This window comes from Mauremys mutica, chromosome 1, assembly GCF_020497125.1.
Source record: "Mauremys mutica isolate MM-2020 ecotype Southern chromosome 1, ASM2049712v1, whole genome shotgun sequence".
NCBI classification, from domain to species: Eukaryota; Metazoa; Chordata; order Testudines; family Geoemydidae; genus Mauremys; species Mauremys mutica.
This window is the reverse complement of record NC_059072.1, coordinates 365,954,591-365,971,965: the sequence shown is the minus strand read 5'-3', so window position 1 is coordinate 365,971,965 and position 17,375 is coordinate 365,954,591. Positions and strand designations below refer to the sequence as shown.

Sequence of the window (17,375 nt, the reverse complement as noted above, 5' to 3'; positions counted from 1 at the left end):
GCTATCTGCCAAAAAAACTAGAGCTTTAAAATGACTAAGTAGCCACTGGAATCATGGTTAAAATTGACACAAACCCCCTACCAAAATCTGCCAGGTCAGGAAAAGGTTTCATGTCTCTTTGAATGGCCGGTCAGTAATTCAGGGAATAGGGTCCGAAACCATGTCACCAGCCAGGTCTGCACGGAGCTCAGTCTGAAAGCGAGAGCACCAGGGGAAAATGTTAGGTCCCTTTATGAGTAATGAGCTGGAGCAGCCTGTCCCAGATCTGTTTGGTTCTCACCCCATAGATGATGGGGTTTAGCATGGGGGGCACCAGGAGGTACATGTTGGCCATGAGAACATGAAAATGCTGGGGTACATTGTGGCCAAACCGCTGCGTGAGGAAGGAGAAAAGAGCTGGGATGTAAAAGGCTAAGATGGCACAGAGATGAGAGATGCATGTCCCAAAAGTCTTGAGCTGGGCGTCCTTTGTGGGGAGGCTGAATATTGCCCTGAGGATCTGGATATAGGACACAGTGATAAAAAACATATCCAGACCCATCCCAGAGACTATCAAAAAGACGCCGTAGTAAATACTGACATGAATGTCAGTGCAGGCCTGCTTCACCACTGCTATGTGTTCGCAGTATGTGTGGGGGATGATGTTGGTTCTGCAATATGGCCACTGACTAGCCAAGAAGGGATAGAACAGTACAAATATGCCGCCGCGCAGCACCACAGCAAGGCCAATCTTGGCCACCACATGGTTTGTCAGGATTGTAGAATGTCTCAGGGGATGGCAGATGGCCACGTAGCGATCAAAAGCCATGGCCACGAAGATCCCAGACTCCATCCCTGTGAAGCAGTGAATGAAGTACATCTGGGTGAGGCAGGCACTGAAATCGATCTCAGTGGAATTGAACCAGAAGATGCTCAGTGTTTTGGGCAGGATGGACGTAGACAGGACCAGGTCGGTGATGGCCAGCATGCAGAGGAAATAGTACATGGGCCCATGCAGGCTTTGCTCTCTCTTCACAACGAACAGGATGGTGAAGTTCCCCAAGACGGCTATGGCGTACATGGTGCAGAAGGGGATGGAGATCCAGACATGGGCCACCTCCAGGCCAGGAATACCCAGCAGAATGAAGGTGGAGGGGTTGATGAAGTCAGTTGTGTTGGAACCTGACATGGGATAGGGGAGAAGGTTTCCAACTCTGAGGCAGAATGGTGTCTCCTGCATGTACCGTATGTTCCCCTGACTTCCTGTATGTGCCCAGGGTCTAGCGTGATGATCGCAGGACAAACACCTGAATGGAGAGACAGTGTTAATATGAGACACTACATGCACTACTAGGGGCTGTTCTCATGGGTGAAGCAGATTGGGTGCTCCTCGCACACTGAAAACTGGTATTTTCATTCTTCAGAGGAATTAATTATGAACAACTGGCCCTACTAATGCCGATTCCATATTTTATGGTGTTCTGTGTGACAATAATTCCTACATGTTGTGTTGCTGGAAACCTTAATAGGAATCAGCAGGAAACACGAGTGTGGATGCTGGTTATTCATCTTTGTTCCTTAATGCAATGAAAGCCAGGCTAGAGAGTCCATGCTGAGGAGAGTTCCCCATTCACCCAGTTGCTCAACATCTCAGAGTGGAAAAAAATGCAATTTTTTCAAAAATATGTGCTAGGGAATAGATCCCAACTAGAGCACAGCTCAGGGAAAAGACCCGGGCGTCATTGATAGCAACTCCACAGAAACACCTGCTCATTCCTAGCAGTGGCCAAAGAAAGACAATATTCGTATGCCTAAGGAATGGGATGGAGAATAAGCTGCTCTGGACATGTTCTCAGTTGTTGTCACTCAGTCTCTATAAAGGATATAGCAGACAGAAAGGGGATTTCTGAGACAGGCTGTGAGAATGGGGGAGGGTGCCAGATGCGGACAGACTGAAAAATCTGTGACTGTTCAGTTTAGAGAAGAGACAAAGAAGGGGGCTTATGATAAGGAGAACAAAATAAACAAATGAACTGATTACATTCAAATGGAAAAATGGAGAACAGTTCCCAACCCGTAATACATATAGACACATAGTGCTTCAAAGGGGCTAATTCTCCAAAGTTTAGGCAACATATCAATAAAACTAATTGGAAGGTTAAATTTAGACAGAAAAATGGGAATGAAACTTGGGAATTCTTTAAGTATATTAGATAGCTAAACCCCCACAATAACACAGCCAAGAAAGTGGAAACTTTGGCTAAAAACCTGGTTCAGTGGCAAAGTGAAGAAGTAAAGGCAGTAATTGGGGCCCGGTGGGGGATGAGCAACACATAACAAATTGGAAAAAGGGAAAATAGCTAACAAACAATACAAATTGGAATTTATGAAAATTGATAAGTATCGTGAAAGTTATCAGGGAGAAATCTGTGAGTGGCAAGGCTAAGGATCAAAAAAAGGAGGTTATTAATTATACTAAGAATAAAAGAAAGCCTGGAAAAGGTTTCGGCCAATTCCTAGAGGGAGAAAAGAAAATTGTTAATGTTGCAGAAAAGGCAGATGTGTTCAAGAAATATTTTTGTTCTGCATTTGGAAAGAAGCAGTATGAGGTATTCATATCACAGAAGGTGATATATATGAAAAAGCATATATAGGACCGTACTGTGTTAAATTTAAACTATCAAAAATAAAGGGAAAGCTTTAAAAAAAGGTTTGACAAGATTAGAAAATAGTGGCAGCTGGTATGGGATTAGTTAAAAAAAAGTCTTGGAATATAATTAATGCCTGTCAACGACTGGGTTTATATAAAACAGGTCTTGTCAAATAAACCTGATTTCATCCTTTAATGAGAGAACACATTTGTTTGAACAAGGGAACCGCATAGAAGCAATAGACTTCGATTTCTCTGAGTCATTTTGATTTACTGGGGGAAAACATTCAGATTAAAAAAATCAACGCTCCACAATATCAGTAGAACATATGTTAAATGGACTAAAAACTGGCTAACTGATAGGCGGTCTCAGAAAGCAGTAGTCAATGGGCCATTGTCAGTGAATCGGGCTGTTTCTGGTGGATTTCTGCAGGGATAAATTCTAGGCCTGATGCTATTCAATATTTTCATCAAGGATCTGGAATCAAATAGAAAATCACGGCAGACAAAATTAGCAGATGACCTAAAGATTAGCAAAGTGGGTACAATGAGGAGGCCAAGGAGGCACATTGACTGATCTGGGGTGTTTGGTGAGCTGGGTCCATGCAAACAAAATGTTTTAATACAGGCAAATGCAAAGTTATCCTCTTGGTACAGAGAATGCAGGCGCAACCCACAGACTAGGGAACTGTATTATGGAGCGCAGGGACCTTGAAAAGGATTTAGGGGTCATTGTGAACAACCAAATCATTGTGAGCTCCCAGTGTGATGCTGTGGCCAAAAGGGTGATGTGATCCTGGGATGCATAAACAGAGGAGTGGTGAGTTGGAGCAGGAGAAGGATTTTACCTCTGCATATGGCGTTGGTGAAACCGACTCCATAAAGTCCTGGGACCCACATTTCAAAAATGATGTTGAAACATTGGAAAGGGTGCAGAAAAGAGCCACAAAAATGAATTGAGCCTGGAAAAAACGCCAGACGGTGAGGCAGAGCAAGGCTGGAAGGTGAAGTCAGACAAATTCCAGTTGGAATTAAGGACCCAATATTTAGCACTGAGGGTAATTATCCTTTAGGACAAACTGTGTTGACCTCCAGCTGAGGCATGATTTCCCTGTACAAAAACCATGTTGACTCTTCCTGAAAAGATTATGTTTATCTCTGTGTCTGACAATTTTTTTCTTTACTATCATTTCAACCAGTTTGCTCGGGACTGAAGTCAGGCTTCCTGGCCTGTAATTGGCAGGATCACCTCTGGAGCCCTTTTTAAACATTGGCATCACCATTATCTGTCCTCCAGTCATTTGGTACAGAAGCTGGCTTAAATGATAGGTTACAGACTATAGTTAGTAGTTCTGCAATTTCACATTTGAGTTCCTTCAGAACTCTTGGGTGAATCTCATCTGGGCCTGGTGACTTATTACTGTTTAGTTTATCAATTTGTTCCAAAACCTCCTCTATGACTCCTCAATCTGGGACAGTTCTTCACATCTGTCACCTAAAATGAATGGCTCAGATTTGTGGATTTCCCTCACATCCTCAGCTGTGAAGACCAATGCAAAGAATTCATTTAGTTTCTCTGCAATGGCCTTATCATCCTTCAGTGCTCCTTTAGCATCTCGATCATCTAGGGGCACCACTGGTTATTTAGCAGGCTTCCTGTCTCTGATGCACTTAACCATTTTTTTGCTATTACTTTTTGAATCTTTCGCTAGCTGTTCTTCAAATTCTTTTTTGGCTTTCCTAATTATATTTTTTTTACTTCGTTTGCCAGAGTTTATGCTCCTTTCAATTTCCTCACTAGGATTTAACTTCCACATTTTGAAGGTTTCCTTTTTGCCTCTCACTGTTTTTCTTTTAGTTTGTTGTTTATCCACAGTGGCACTTTTTTGGTTCTGTTACTATGGTTTTTTTGTTTGTTTTTTTTAATTTGGGGATACCTTTAAGTTTAGCCTCTGTTATGGTGTCTTTAAAAAGTTTCCACACAGCTTGCAGGGGTTTCACTTTTCGCTCTGTACCTTTTAACTTCCGTTTAACTAGCCTCCTCTTTTCTGTGTAGTTCTTGTTTCTGAAATTAAATGCTAAGTGTTGGGCAGATGTGGTGTTTTTCCTCCCATGTTAAATTTAATTATATTATGACGAGCGGTCCAGCTATATATGACAAAGGCTGAAGAACTCTAAATGTTTAGTTTGGAAAAGAGGAGACTGAGGGGGGACATGGCAGCGGTCCTCAAATATTTCAAAGGCTGCCAGAAAAGAGATGGAGAAATGTTGTCTCTTGCTACAGAGGGCAGGACAAGAGGCAAAGGGTTCAAAGTACCGGAAAGCAGATTTTGATTAAAACTCAGGGAAAACTTCTTAACTGTAAGAGCAGTAGGACAATGGAACAGATGCCACGACAGGTCATGGAAGCTCCTTCAATGGAGAGTTTCATAAGTAATCTGGATAGTCACCTGTCTGGGATGGTTCAGCCCTTGGCAAGGGGTTAGAGCAGATGACCCTTGTGGTCCCTTCTAACCCTATGTAGACCTCAGTCACATACAAGTTATTGGGCTCAACCCCAGGGTAACTGGGTCAAATGTAGTGGCTTGTGCTATGCCGGAGGTCAGACTGGGTGATCTAATGGTCCCTTCAAGTCTGAAACTATATGAAGCTATTGATAAAGAAAGTAGATCAGGCATTTATATTCACTGTGTTTCATAACACATGAACAAGGGAACATTCAATGACATTGAAAGTCTGAACATATAACACTGATGAAAGAAAATTGTTTGCTTAAATCACATTGGGCCTGTGGAACTCCTTGGCCCAGACATTATTGGAGCAAAGAGCTTAGCTGAATATCATTCACAAATGGATGGTCCATTGTAAGTGGTGCTGTGGCACCACCATTAGTTAAGGCTGTCTGACACCTTCAATTAGGAGACCTGATTTTCAGTTGCTTATAAGTTTGCCAAACATTAACCATTGGACTGAAATTCCCCATGCAGTGTATCTGCTTCTGGCTGAATTGCTTTTTTAAAATTTCAGGCATAACAGTTCAGTCGACTTCTGAAATGAAGCTAGGAGAAAACATGTCTTGCCCATATCGACAATTTTTTATAATTATTCCAGCAGATAAAAGTCAAAGTCAAGTAACAGCCCCCTCCCCCGCCCCCGGGTGAGGCCTAAGCAAACTACAGGCTATGGCCTCAGAATTTGACTTTTGTTTTCTACATCTACTGACACCTTTCATCATGAAGGATCCACTGTTCCACTGAAATGCAGCCAGTTTGGGGCTGGAGTCCCTGAGCCGGGGTGGCCAGAGCAAAGAGGAACATTTAGGTCAATGATATTAGAGCAAATTCATCCCCTGTGGCGAAGGCAGTAAGGTTTTTAATGGCTGCACAGAGAGGAAAGTGCCACAGACTTACTCTCTATCTCATCACTCCATGTTGCACTGGGTTTGTCGAGCAGGTGAGCTCCTCAGCTGGAGATGGTACCTGTGAATCCCGATATGGAAGTGTCTTCTCTGGGAATCCCCCTCAGGTAGCCGTGCCCCACACCTCTCTCACCCCAGCACCTGCAGCAACATCCCTCACCAAAAGCTGACACAGGGGTGTGCAGCATTTATAATATAACTGTGTGCAATCCCAGGGGGTTTCGCTCAGCATCTACTGGAGAAGCAGCATCTGAATGCAAACTGGCTGGAGACCAGCCTGTCTGTGCTTCTGTGCTCTTTATCCACCTTTAGGAGCAAACAGTAATTAAGGGACTGCCCCAAAGGGAGATGAGATCTCTTGGGCTCTGTGCTGAGTCAGAGAGGAATTGGCTGCTCTGTGCATTTGTGTATATTTAAAAATTATAGTTGATTAGGAAGAAAACTGGGGATAATGCTGAGATCTCCATAGGGTCTTATACCCTGTAAATGCCCAGGAGGGATGGGTAGAAGGTAGACAGAGAAATCTGGAGAAAGATGCCTGAGGGGAAACACAAACACTTTCTGCAGGCACACGGGGCTGTCACTAAGGGATCAGAGATCAGTAATTCTCACCAGTAGCTGTCATCACGCTGTGCAGCACCTTTCACTGAAGGATCATCAAAAACCTAGCAAAGGAAAGTCATTATGAACATATCCCCATTTTACAGATAGGTAAACTGATTCAAAGGGAGAGTAACTTGACAAAGGTCACACAGAGAATGACAGACAGAACCCAGGATTCCTGATTTCCCTGTCGTAACCACGGGCTCTCCATCAATAATTGAGCACATGACAAAAGGGAAATGGACTCACCGTCTAGCAGGGCCTGTTCGTGCTGTGGGTGTGATGACCGTCCCCTAGGTGTAACCTGGAACTGGGGTACCGCTGACCCCTCTGGCATACCAGTCTGGGCCCCCTCTCATGCTGGGAAGCTCTGAAAAGCTGCAATCCTTTCCAGGTCTTGCACTTACACAGCCATACACAGACAGGGACACACCCAGCTGCAGTTACATGAATTCTTTCACCAGCCACTCATGAACCAACAATAGAGAGGTTCTAGACACTTCCCCCAGCTCTCCCGCCTAGGACCCCAGAGCTGTATTGTCTTGCCCCAGTCAAAAACCTGACCAGTGTCAGTTTATTACCTGGTCCACCCCTCCCTCAGTGTGGAGAGGACAATGCACCAGCCCCCGTTCCTGAGCAGATTTCCCTTTTGCATTTCCAATAACACACTGTATTAGGTAAAATATATAAAACAGATTTCTTAACTACACAGAAACACAGACAGATCAAAGTTAGTTACCTACGAAATAAACAAAATTACAATCTGCGCAATATACAAGGAGTGTGTCACCCTGATGGAACAAACAGTCCACCAATCTTCCATGCACAGGCTAGAAACTCCTTCAGCCTGGGATCACAGCCCCAGTTCAGTTCTTGTTCCTAAGGTGTTTCCAGGTGTTGAGTTGTAGGGGGAGTGAGGCCAAGAGATGACGTTTGATTCCCCCTGTTATGTCTTCTGCCATGTGGAGGGAACTTCATTGTCCCAAACAAAGGCCCCAGCACAGTTAATGGGAAAGTTCAGGCACAAGATGGAGTCCAGTGTCACATGAGCTGGTCACATGCCCTTGCCTGCTTCGATGAGTCATAGCAGGGGCCATTACCCATATCCTGGCTAGAACATTCATAGGAAAGTCCATCAGGTGGGGAGAAGCTTCTTTTAAGGACTATTGTATGATGGGTCCCGTGCTTTTCCTGGCGGGGGGTGGGGGGCTAGGATGCCACCCCTTGCCCCAGCTCTTGGGGCGCGAAGGGCCTCACTAGCGGCCCAGGAAGGTGGTAGAGGAAAGAAGTGGGAAAAGGGTCTGGGTTTGCTCCTCACTCTTAGCCCCAGCTCCTCTCAACCCCTGAAGGTTTATTACCCTCTTGGGTAGGGTCACCTCGGTCATTGGTGCTGGCCGAGGGAGTCTCCCTGCCCTGCTGCGGGAGGGTCTCCCTTTGTCCAGTTCTATGATCTTCCAATTGTCAGCCACACCCCTCCACACTCCAGTCCTCTCTCCTTCCTCACACCACCCTGTCTGCCTGAAGCAGGGTTTTTTTATTATTATTTATTTATTAGATTAATGGCAGGGCCTTAATTGGCTACAAGTGCTCCAATGAACCTGTAGCAACCCTCCCTAGACTACAGGGAACCACGCCTTAATTAGCCTAGGGATTATATATCTCCCCTCTATCACTCCCCCACGGCTCCCTGCCTGCCTGCCACACATGACATCATCCTCGTTTTTTATAAAACACACGAAGCCTTTCAAAGGTAGCGAAGGATTCAGCAACATCAACTGCCTCATTGTATGCAGGACACAACTGTTCCACTTTGGGGCAGGTGGGAATTAGTGGAGTGGGAGGGATCTGGTTCTACTTTTCCAGCAAGTCTAATTGGTGTTTCCAATCTCCCTCTTTCTTCTCTATTTCTTGTTGTGTTAGTCCCATAGCCCTCCTGTGGTCAGCCTCCTCTCTGGCAGCCTCTGACTGCGTCAGCTCCACAATTCCCTTATGTTCTTTTTCTTTTTCTACTGCCTGAAATCTGAATAGCTCCAATTTCACAATTGTTTCACTATTTCCCCTCATTTTACTGCTTTTCTGTCCCTACTTCCCTTTCCTGAAATAAGAAACAAGAAGGAACAAACTGGTCACCTCTTTGACTGACCTCCATGCACCACACTTAACATCTCACTTAAAATCTCCACACCACTGTATCAAGTGCAAATCTCTCTCAGAACAACGAGTAATGCATTTCGCACTGCACGCTACACCACTGTGACGGACTTCCCCAGGGTGCATCCTAGAACTGGAGCGCCGCTGAGCCCTCTGGCATGCCAGTCTGGGCCCACTCTCACACAGCGATAATGTGACAAGCTGCAAACCCCTCCAGGTCCTGCACTCACACAAACATTCTCAGGAAGGGATGCACCCAGCAGAATCACTTGAATGTTTTTGGCAGTCACTCAAGAGCCAACAATAAAGAGGCTCCAGCCAATTTCCCCCATTTCCCCAGCCTATGACCTCAGAGCTGTCCCATCTTGTCCTGGTCAGAGATCTCAGCAGTGTAAGTTTATACTCAGGCTAAGTGGAGAGGAGAATGCACCAGCCCCTGTCCCTGAACAGTTTTCCCTTTACACTTCAAACAAAAAACGTTTTTGGTTAAAAGAACAGATATATTAACTACCAAAAGATAGATTTCAGTGATTCTAAGTAATAGCATACATATCAAAGCAGATTAGCTAAGAAATAAAGCAAAACTGGTTTCTGAGTTCTATAAGCTAGACAGGATTTGAATCAAGCAGTGTCTCATCCTGATGGTTCCAACAGTTCACCAATCTTCCATAAACACTCCGGGATTTCTCCTTTTCATCCTCATCAGTCAGAGTCTTTTTCCTCTAGAGGTGTTTTTAGGTGTTCCATTGTGGGGGGAGTGAGACCAACTGGTGATGCCTGTTCTCCCTTTCATAGCTTCTGTCATATAGAAGGAACTTCATTGTCCCAAACAAAGATCCGAGCACAGTTAGTGGAGATGTTCAGGGACAAGATGGAGTCCAGTGTCACAGGAGCTGGTCACATGCCCTGCATGTTTCAATGAGTCATAACAGGGGCCGTTACCCATATTTTAGCTAGAAGATCTCCAGAAAAGTCCATCAGGTGTGGATGAGCTTCTTCCATGGCCCACTGTGTTCACTGATGGGCCATAAACTTGAATAGTCCATTCACAATGTGCTGGCTAGACCGGATGTAAACTACCTTGTGGGACTTACCACAGAAGCAAACACATTTGTCATACAGGTACATAGTCAATATTCGTAACTTCATATACAAAAATGAGACATGAATAAAGATAGGATAATCATCTTCAGCAAACCATAACCTTTCCATCAACACCTCACATGACATATTGTATACGAGCTTTGTTGCAATTATACAACAGTGGTGAATTTGGGGTTGTCAGGGTGTTACTTGAGGTACAGCATGTCAGACCAATATATCTATAAAACTACAGCTCTCTGAGATGTAATTTTGGATTTTTATATAAGATATACACCCATATCCTGAAAAGGACTACATTCTGCTCTGTAGCACAGGAGGAAAGAAAGCCGAGCTACAAAGAAAGGGAAAATGAACGAGTGTTTTCCCTGCTACCCATCACACGTGCAATACCTGACTCCCTGAAAATGTCCCTATAACTTTCCTTGTTTAGTGAGAGTCACCTGCACTTTCTGTTTGTCAGACCTCACTCTCACACACACTACTGGATCAACAGACCTTTTGACACAGTATCCGGGAAGCTATTTGTCCGGTCAGTCATCATCATCATCTTCATGGCAAATCCCAAAGGAACGTAGCCTCCTTGCAAACAAGCGCTGTCCGAATCAATCTCTGGAAAGGGGTTGAGGTGGTCAGGTTCACGCAGTGGCAGTCATATTGTGCCACCAAAGTTTGGCAGAAACACGATCACTGGCCTGGTAGTGGCATTCCTCAGTATGCCCACTTCAGAATTCCTGGTCTCTCACTCTAATGTGTCCCCAGCTTGAAAGCTGCCAAAACTGACAGAGCTGATGAGGGCACTTGCTGGGTTATTCATAGATTCATAGATTCTAGGACTGGAAGAGACCTTGAGAGGCCATCAAGTCCAGTCCCCTGCCCTCATGGCAGGACCAAATACTGTCTAGACCATCCCAGATAGACATTTATCTATTCAATATATGCTGACTCCTGATCTTGTGCTACCCTTTGATACGGACCAGCTGCTGGAGACCATGAGCAAACAGGATGTTAGGAATTATTTAAAAGGGGATAGAGAATAAGACTGAGACTATCTTATTGCCCTTATATAAATCCATGGTACGCCCACATCTCAAATATTGTGTACAGATGTGATCACCTCATCTCAAAAAAGATATACAGGCATAAGAAAAGGTTCATAGAAGGGCAACTAAAATGATCAGGGGTTTGGAACGGGTCCCATATGAGGAGAGATTAAAGAGACTAGGACTTTTCAGCTTGGAAAACAGAAGACTAAGGGGGGATATGATAGAGGTATATAAAATCATGAGTGATGTGGAGACAATGGATAAGGAAAAGTTATTTACTTGTTCCCATAATACAAGAACTAGGGGTCACCAAATGAAATTAATAGGCAGCAGGTTTAAAACAAATAAAAGGAAGTTCTTCTTCACGCAGCGCACAGTCAACCTGTGGAACTCCTGGCCTGAGGAGGTTGTGAAGGCTAGGACTATAACAGGGTTTAAAAGAGAACTGGATAAATTCACGGAGGTTAAGTCCATCAATGGCTATTAGCCAGGGTGGGTAAGGAATGGTGTCCCTAGCCTCTGTTTGTCAGAGGGTGGGGGTGGACAGCAGGAGAGAGATCACTTGATCATTGCCTGTTAGGTTCACTCCCTCTGGGGCACCTGGCATTGGTCACTGTCGGCAGACAAGATACTGGGCTAGATGGACCTTTGGTCTGACCCAGTCTGGCCATTTTTATGTTCTTATGTTCACTGAAAATGTCAGCCCAGAGTTCCTCAGCCTTCCTCAGCCCCCACATTTCGCTTCCATCAGTGGGAGCTGGGGTACCCCTTGTTCTGTACATCTGCAGCTTTGTAGCAAGCCTGCTGCTGTGAAAGGCCCACAAAGGCTGCAGAAGGGAACAGAACAGCAGCTGCTGCTGTATGAGCGACCACATCTTTTGAGCAGCCTGCAGCCCTCTCTATGAAGCTGCCACCTGCCCAGAAATCCCTCCAGACATGTTAATATCCAAGCCAGTTGCAGTTTGCAACTGCAGGTTGCTTGATGGTCATGGCCAGGGTAGTTTTACCTGGATGAATAACCAGAGTAATGCACATTGCTTCATGCCCAGCCAGATCAGCTCTCAGCTGCAGGGATTCACAGCACACCTGGAATTCCTGCTGAAATTGATGGAATAACTGCCCCTTGAGTGTTTGTAACTGGCACCTAGGGTGGTACGCACATTACAAGTTGCAGAGAGAGGGAGGCTGTTCTTAGGAACACTTTCCAAGGGAGAGACAAAGCATCTCCTTGACCCCAAACCAGCACTATCTGGTTCAGGAAACTTTTCCTTCGGGGATTCTGGCTGGAACAATCCGGAAACCAGAGCACTCACAGAAACACTGAGGGCAGAGGAGCCACATTGGGGTGAAGAGAACATCTTGTGGACACCTCCCCGCCCAGCCCCACTCCCCTTCCACACACAGTCCCCTAGCATCTGTGTAGCAGCTCCAGGTTTCCTGTCACAGCCTCGCTTAAGATCCTGCAATTGGACACCCACTATGCAGGTGTGTTTGGGTCCCACACCCTGGACCCACGTGCTTTTGAGTCGGAGCAGTGTTCAGGACCTGTGTCTGGCTCTGCGTTTCTACACCCACTCTTGGGGTGCAGCTTCCATTCTAGCGCCTCCCTCTGGAAGTGGATAGACAGCACAGGAGAAACCCAGATCCAGGTAAACACAACACCTGTACGCCATTCCTTGCGGCTGTGTCCTCACCACCTGGAGCATTCTTTGCGATTTTGTCAGAGGCCAATGGGGTGTCCAGGGACCACCTCCTGTAACTCATGGATTCGCCTCCAGCTGGAGTCTGTCTCGCTGCTGCAGCCACAGCCCTGCAACCAAAGAGTCCCTTGTGCCTCCTGTGTGCCTCTCTCCTACCCCAGCATCTTCTGGCTCATCCAGTCTCTGTGTTTTTAAAGGGCTGGGCCAATACCTTCTCTTTGTGTTCCCTCTTCTGGGGAGGTTCCATTCCTTCTACACCCTCCCCTCTGCAGAGAAGCTGGGAGAAACTGGCTTTATCTAGAATGCAGTTACATTGACCAACCTATGTATAGATAGATGCCTCTGCCCCAGCCTCCTGTCCCTGACTATGAGGAGCATGAGCAAAGAGTCAAGTAAAAGCCCAAAGACATAAGGATACAGACAGCTCATTCAATCAAATGTGAGTTAATAGGGTTTCCAGCCGTCTGGGTTTTGCCCGGACAGTCGTGTCTTTGGCTTCTGTCTCCAGGTGCCATTAAGGGTTTCCAGGTATCCAATTTTCACCCAGAAATTCTGGTCAAAAAGGAGCCTGGCAGTATCCGGTTACTGCAGGGCGGAGAGAGGCATTGGGTCATTAACCCACGGCAGTCCCTGCTCAGCCGGGGCCACCTCCTACCTGCAGGGAGGCTCCTTGCCAGGCTGCAGCAGCTCCCAGCCTCGCCCTGGAGCAGAGGGAGCCCAGTGGGGGGAGGAAGGTGGAGATTATCCAGCCAGTGGTGTGGTGAGGGGAGAAGAGGGATGGGCCTGAAGGGAAGAAATGGAGAAGGCTGTGGGGACACGAGGGAAGAGGTGCAAAAGTGGGTGGGTCCTTGGGGGAAGATGTGGAGCCGGGGAAAGAAGCAGGGAAGAGGCAGGCCTCAGTGGCCCAGTTGTCATCAATTAGAATGATGGCAACCCTACGAGTTACAGAGTTGTACGAAGACTGATTCCTCAGTTTGTTATGCTGAGACAGCAGGGTAAGGTCAGGAAAGGGTTGAATGTCTATTTGACTGTCCAGTCAGTGACTCAGGGAAGAGGGCCCAGCATCATGTCACCAGCCAGCTCTGCATGGAGCTCGGTCTGAGAGCCAGAGCACCAGGAGAAAACTTCATTCCCTGTATGAGTAAAGATCCGGAGCAGCCTGCCCCGGGTCTATTTGGTCCTCATCCTGTAGATGATGGGATTTAGCATGGGGGGCACCAGGAGGTACACATGGGCCATGAGAACATAGAATGGCAGGTCCACATTGTGGCCAAAAGGGTACGTGAGGGAGGAGAAGAGACCTGTGATGTAAAATGTTAAGACGGTGCAGAGCTGGGAGCAGCAGGTCCCAAAAGTCTTGAGCCGGGCGTCCTTTGTGGGGAGGCTGAAGATGGCCCTGAGGACCTGGGTATAGGACACGGCGATAAAAATCACATCCACACTAGTCACCCAAATTGCCACCGAGAGACCATAATAAGACCATAAAGTACGGACATGGGTGTCAGCACAGGCCAGCTTCACCCCGGCCCTGTGCTCACAGTACGAGTGGGGGATTCTGTTTGTTCTGCAATATGTCCACCCCATCGCCAGGAAGGTATAAGGCAGTACGAGCATGCCACCATGTAGCACTACATCTGGGCCAATTTTGGACACAATGAGGTTTGTCAGGGTGGCAGAATGTCTCAGGGGATGGCAGATGGCCACACAGCGATCCAAAGCCAAGGTCACGAAGATCCCAGACTCCATCCCTGTGAAGCAGTGAATGAAGTACATCTGGGTGAGGCAGGCACTGAAATCGATCTCCCTGGAACTGAACCAGAAGATGCTCAGCATTTTGGGCAGGATGGATGTGAACAGGATCTGGTCAGTGACAGCCAGCATGCAGAGGAAATAGTACATGGGCCTATGGAGGCTTGGGTTCATCTTCACAATGAACAGGATGGTGAAGTTCCCCAAGATGGCTATGGTGTACATGGCAGAGAAGGGGATGGAGATCCAGACATGGGCTGCCTCCAGGCCAGGAATGCCCAGTAGGATGAAGGTGAAGGGGTTGGTGAAGTCGGTTTTTTTGGAATCTGATGTGGAGTAGGGGAGAAGGTGTCCAACTCTGAGGCAGAACGGTGTCTCCTGCATGTACTGTACGGTCCCCTGACTTCCTGTACGTGACCAGGCTCTAGGGTGATGGTCACAGTACAAATGCCTGGATGGAGAGACAACATTAATATGAGACACTACATGCACTGCTGGATAATGCCAATTCCAGAATTGATGGTGCTCCATGTGTCAATAATTCCTACATGCCATGGTGTGGGAAACCTTAATAGGAGCCAGCAGGAAACAAGAGTGTGGATACTGGTTATCCATCATTGTTCCTTAATGAAATGAAACCCAGGCTAGAGAGTCCATGCTGTAGGGAGTTCCCCATTCACCCGATTGCTCAAAATCTGAGAGAGGAAAAAGAATGGAAAGGGTTACATTCAAATGGAGAAACAGAGAATAGTACTCAGCTAGGAATAGGTATAGATACTTAATGCTTCAGAAAAGCTAATTCCTCAAAGCTGAGGCAAATTACCAACAAAACTCATTGGGGGAGAACTTTAGGACAGAAAAATGGGAATGAAACTTAGGAGTTCTTTAAGAAGAGTTTATTAGATAGCAAAAAGCCACAATTCCACAGTTAAGGAGGTGGACAGCTTTGTCTAAAACTCTGGCTTACTCGCAAAGGGAAGGCAGCAACGGAGAAGCAATATATAACATATGGGGGGAAAGGGAAAATGGACAACAAGTAATACAAATTGGAATTTATGAAAATTGATAAGGAACGTGAAAGGTATCAGGAAAAAAATCTGTGCTTGGCAGAGTTAAGGATCAGAAAAAGGATGCTATTAAGTCTATTAAGAGAAAAATACTTCCTGTTAAATGTTTAGGCCAATAACTAGAGGAAGAAAGGAAACTTGTTAATGTTGCAGGAAAGGTAAATGTGTTCGAGAAATATTTTTGTCCTGTGTCTGGAAAGAAGCAGTATTAGGTAATCATATCACATGAGGCGATGAAATACTTTCCGATCTATGAGCAGTCAAGGAGGGTGTTAAACAGCATCTACAGTAGCACCTTAGAGTAATGAAGTGACCGATCAACCAGTACAGGGTCAGTAAAGCACATGTTAAATGGGCTAAAAACTGAGTAATTAATAGATCTCAGAAAGCAGTTGTCAGTGGACCATTGTCAAGGAATGGGGGTGTTTCCAGTGGGGTTCTGCAGGGATCAGTTCTAGGCCTGATGCTATTCAATATTTTTATCAATGATCTGGAATGAAATAGAAAATCACAGTAGGTAAAATTGGCGGACGACCCAAAGATTGGCGGTGCGGTTAGTGGAGTAAGAAGAGAGCCTGAGACATAAGCTGCTGTATCAGAGGCCTGGTATGAGGCAGGACCTGCTCACAGAATCTGTGAAGAACAGGGCCTATATTGCAGAAATACACATTCTTAAGAAATCGTTGTTGCTACTACAGTTATGCAATTGTAACAAATCCTGCACAAAATATGTCCTGTCAAGTGTCAAGGGGAAAGTTTGATTTCCTAGGTATGATTATCCTGTTTATATGCATGTCTTATCTTTGTGTCGGAAGTTATGATTATTGGTGATGTGCTGGTATCAGAGCACCAGTGCCAGTTCGTGGCCAGATCAGTGGTGTTGGGGGCTCAGGACTCCTGGTTCCTATTTCAGCCCTACGGCCTACTCATTGTGTGGCCTTGGGTAAATCACTTTAACACTGCGTGGCTCAGTCAGTCCATGACATGGGGATAATACTGCTAGCAGCCTAGAGAAAGAGCTTCTAGATGTAGTGATCAAAAGAGTCATGCAGAGCAAATGTTAGACTCAGCTTCAGCTTCAGCCCCTGGGCAATGGGTGCCCTGGAGTTCCAGATAAGGTGCCATGTATGTGTGTAAATAGCCGGCTAATGGTAGCTGTGCCATTTATCTCCCTCCCTGTGAGATACCAATGCCAGCTCGGCCTCTGCCCAGCATCCTGCCTTCCCAGCTAACACAGGGGCTTGTCCTTCTGCCTTTCTCAGCTGTTACCCAACTATCTTCTGGCCCCCAAGACCTGGCTCAGGGCAACGGGGTCCCAGCGCATCCCCATTGCAGGGATCCTGCCTCCTACAGGCTCCCAGGCGGGAGGAACAAAAGGAATCTGAAAGCTAAAGAAATAAGCCACACAAGGGTCTCTTCACTCAGGACTTTGTAGCCAAGCTTTACGGCCCACAAGCTGTCTGATGCACAATCTCACCCACCTGCCTCAGAACCCTGCTCCCAACCCTCAGCTGCTTTTATATGATTTTCTGGTCTCCCATCCCTGGCCTGATGGACCCAGCACTGCACGCTTCCTGCACTCACTGCAGGCTCCTTGTCAGGCTGCAGCAGATCCTGTCTCAGCCCCAGAGCAGGGGGAACTCAGCGAGTGACGAGTGGAGAAGAGGAGTGAACGAGAGGGTCAGCGCTTTGCGGGGAAAAGGGCAGAAGTGGGTGGAGCCTTGACATGACATGTGGAGCAGAAGCTGAGCATTGGAGAAAGAGGCCGGGCAGGGGCCAGGATCTCAGGGGTCCAGTTAGCAGAAATTTGAAAGGTGGCAACCCTGTGAGTTAATGAGCTGTACACAGACCGATTCCCCAGTTTGTCACGCTGACACAGCCCAGTAAGGTCAGGAAATGATTGAATGTCTC

General features: G+C 46.4%; 1 protein-coding gene across 1 annotated transcript; it reads right to left on the bottom strand.

The window, feature by feature from the left end:
* Window positions 1-220: 220 nt before the first annotated feature.
* LOC123369282 (olfactory receptor 52R1-like) lies at window positions 221-1,168 on the bottom strand. The gene has a single exon (XM_045014682.1). It carries the CDS (start codon window positions 1,166-1,168, stop codon window positions 221-223), a length of 948 nt encoding a protein of 315 aa, XP_044870617.1.
* Between the last annotated feature and the right edge of the window lie 16,207 nt (window positions 1,169-17,375).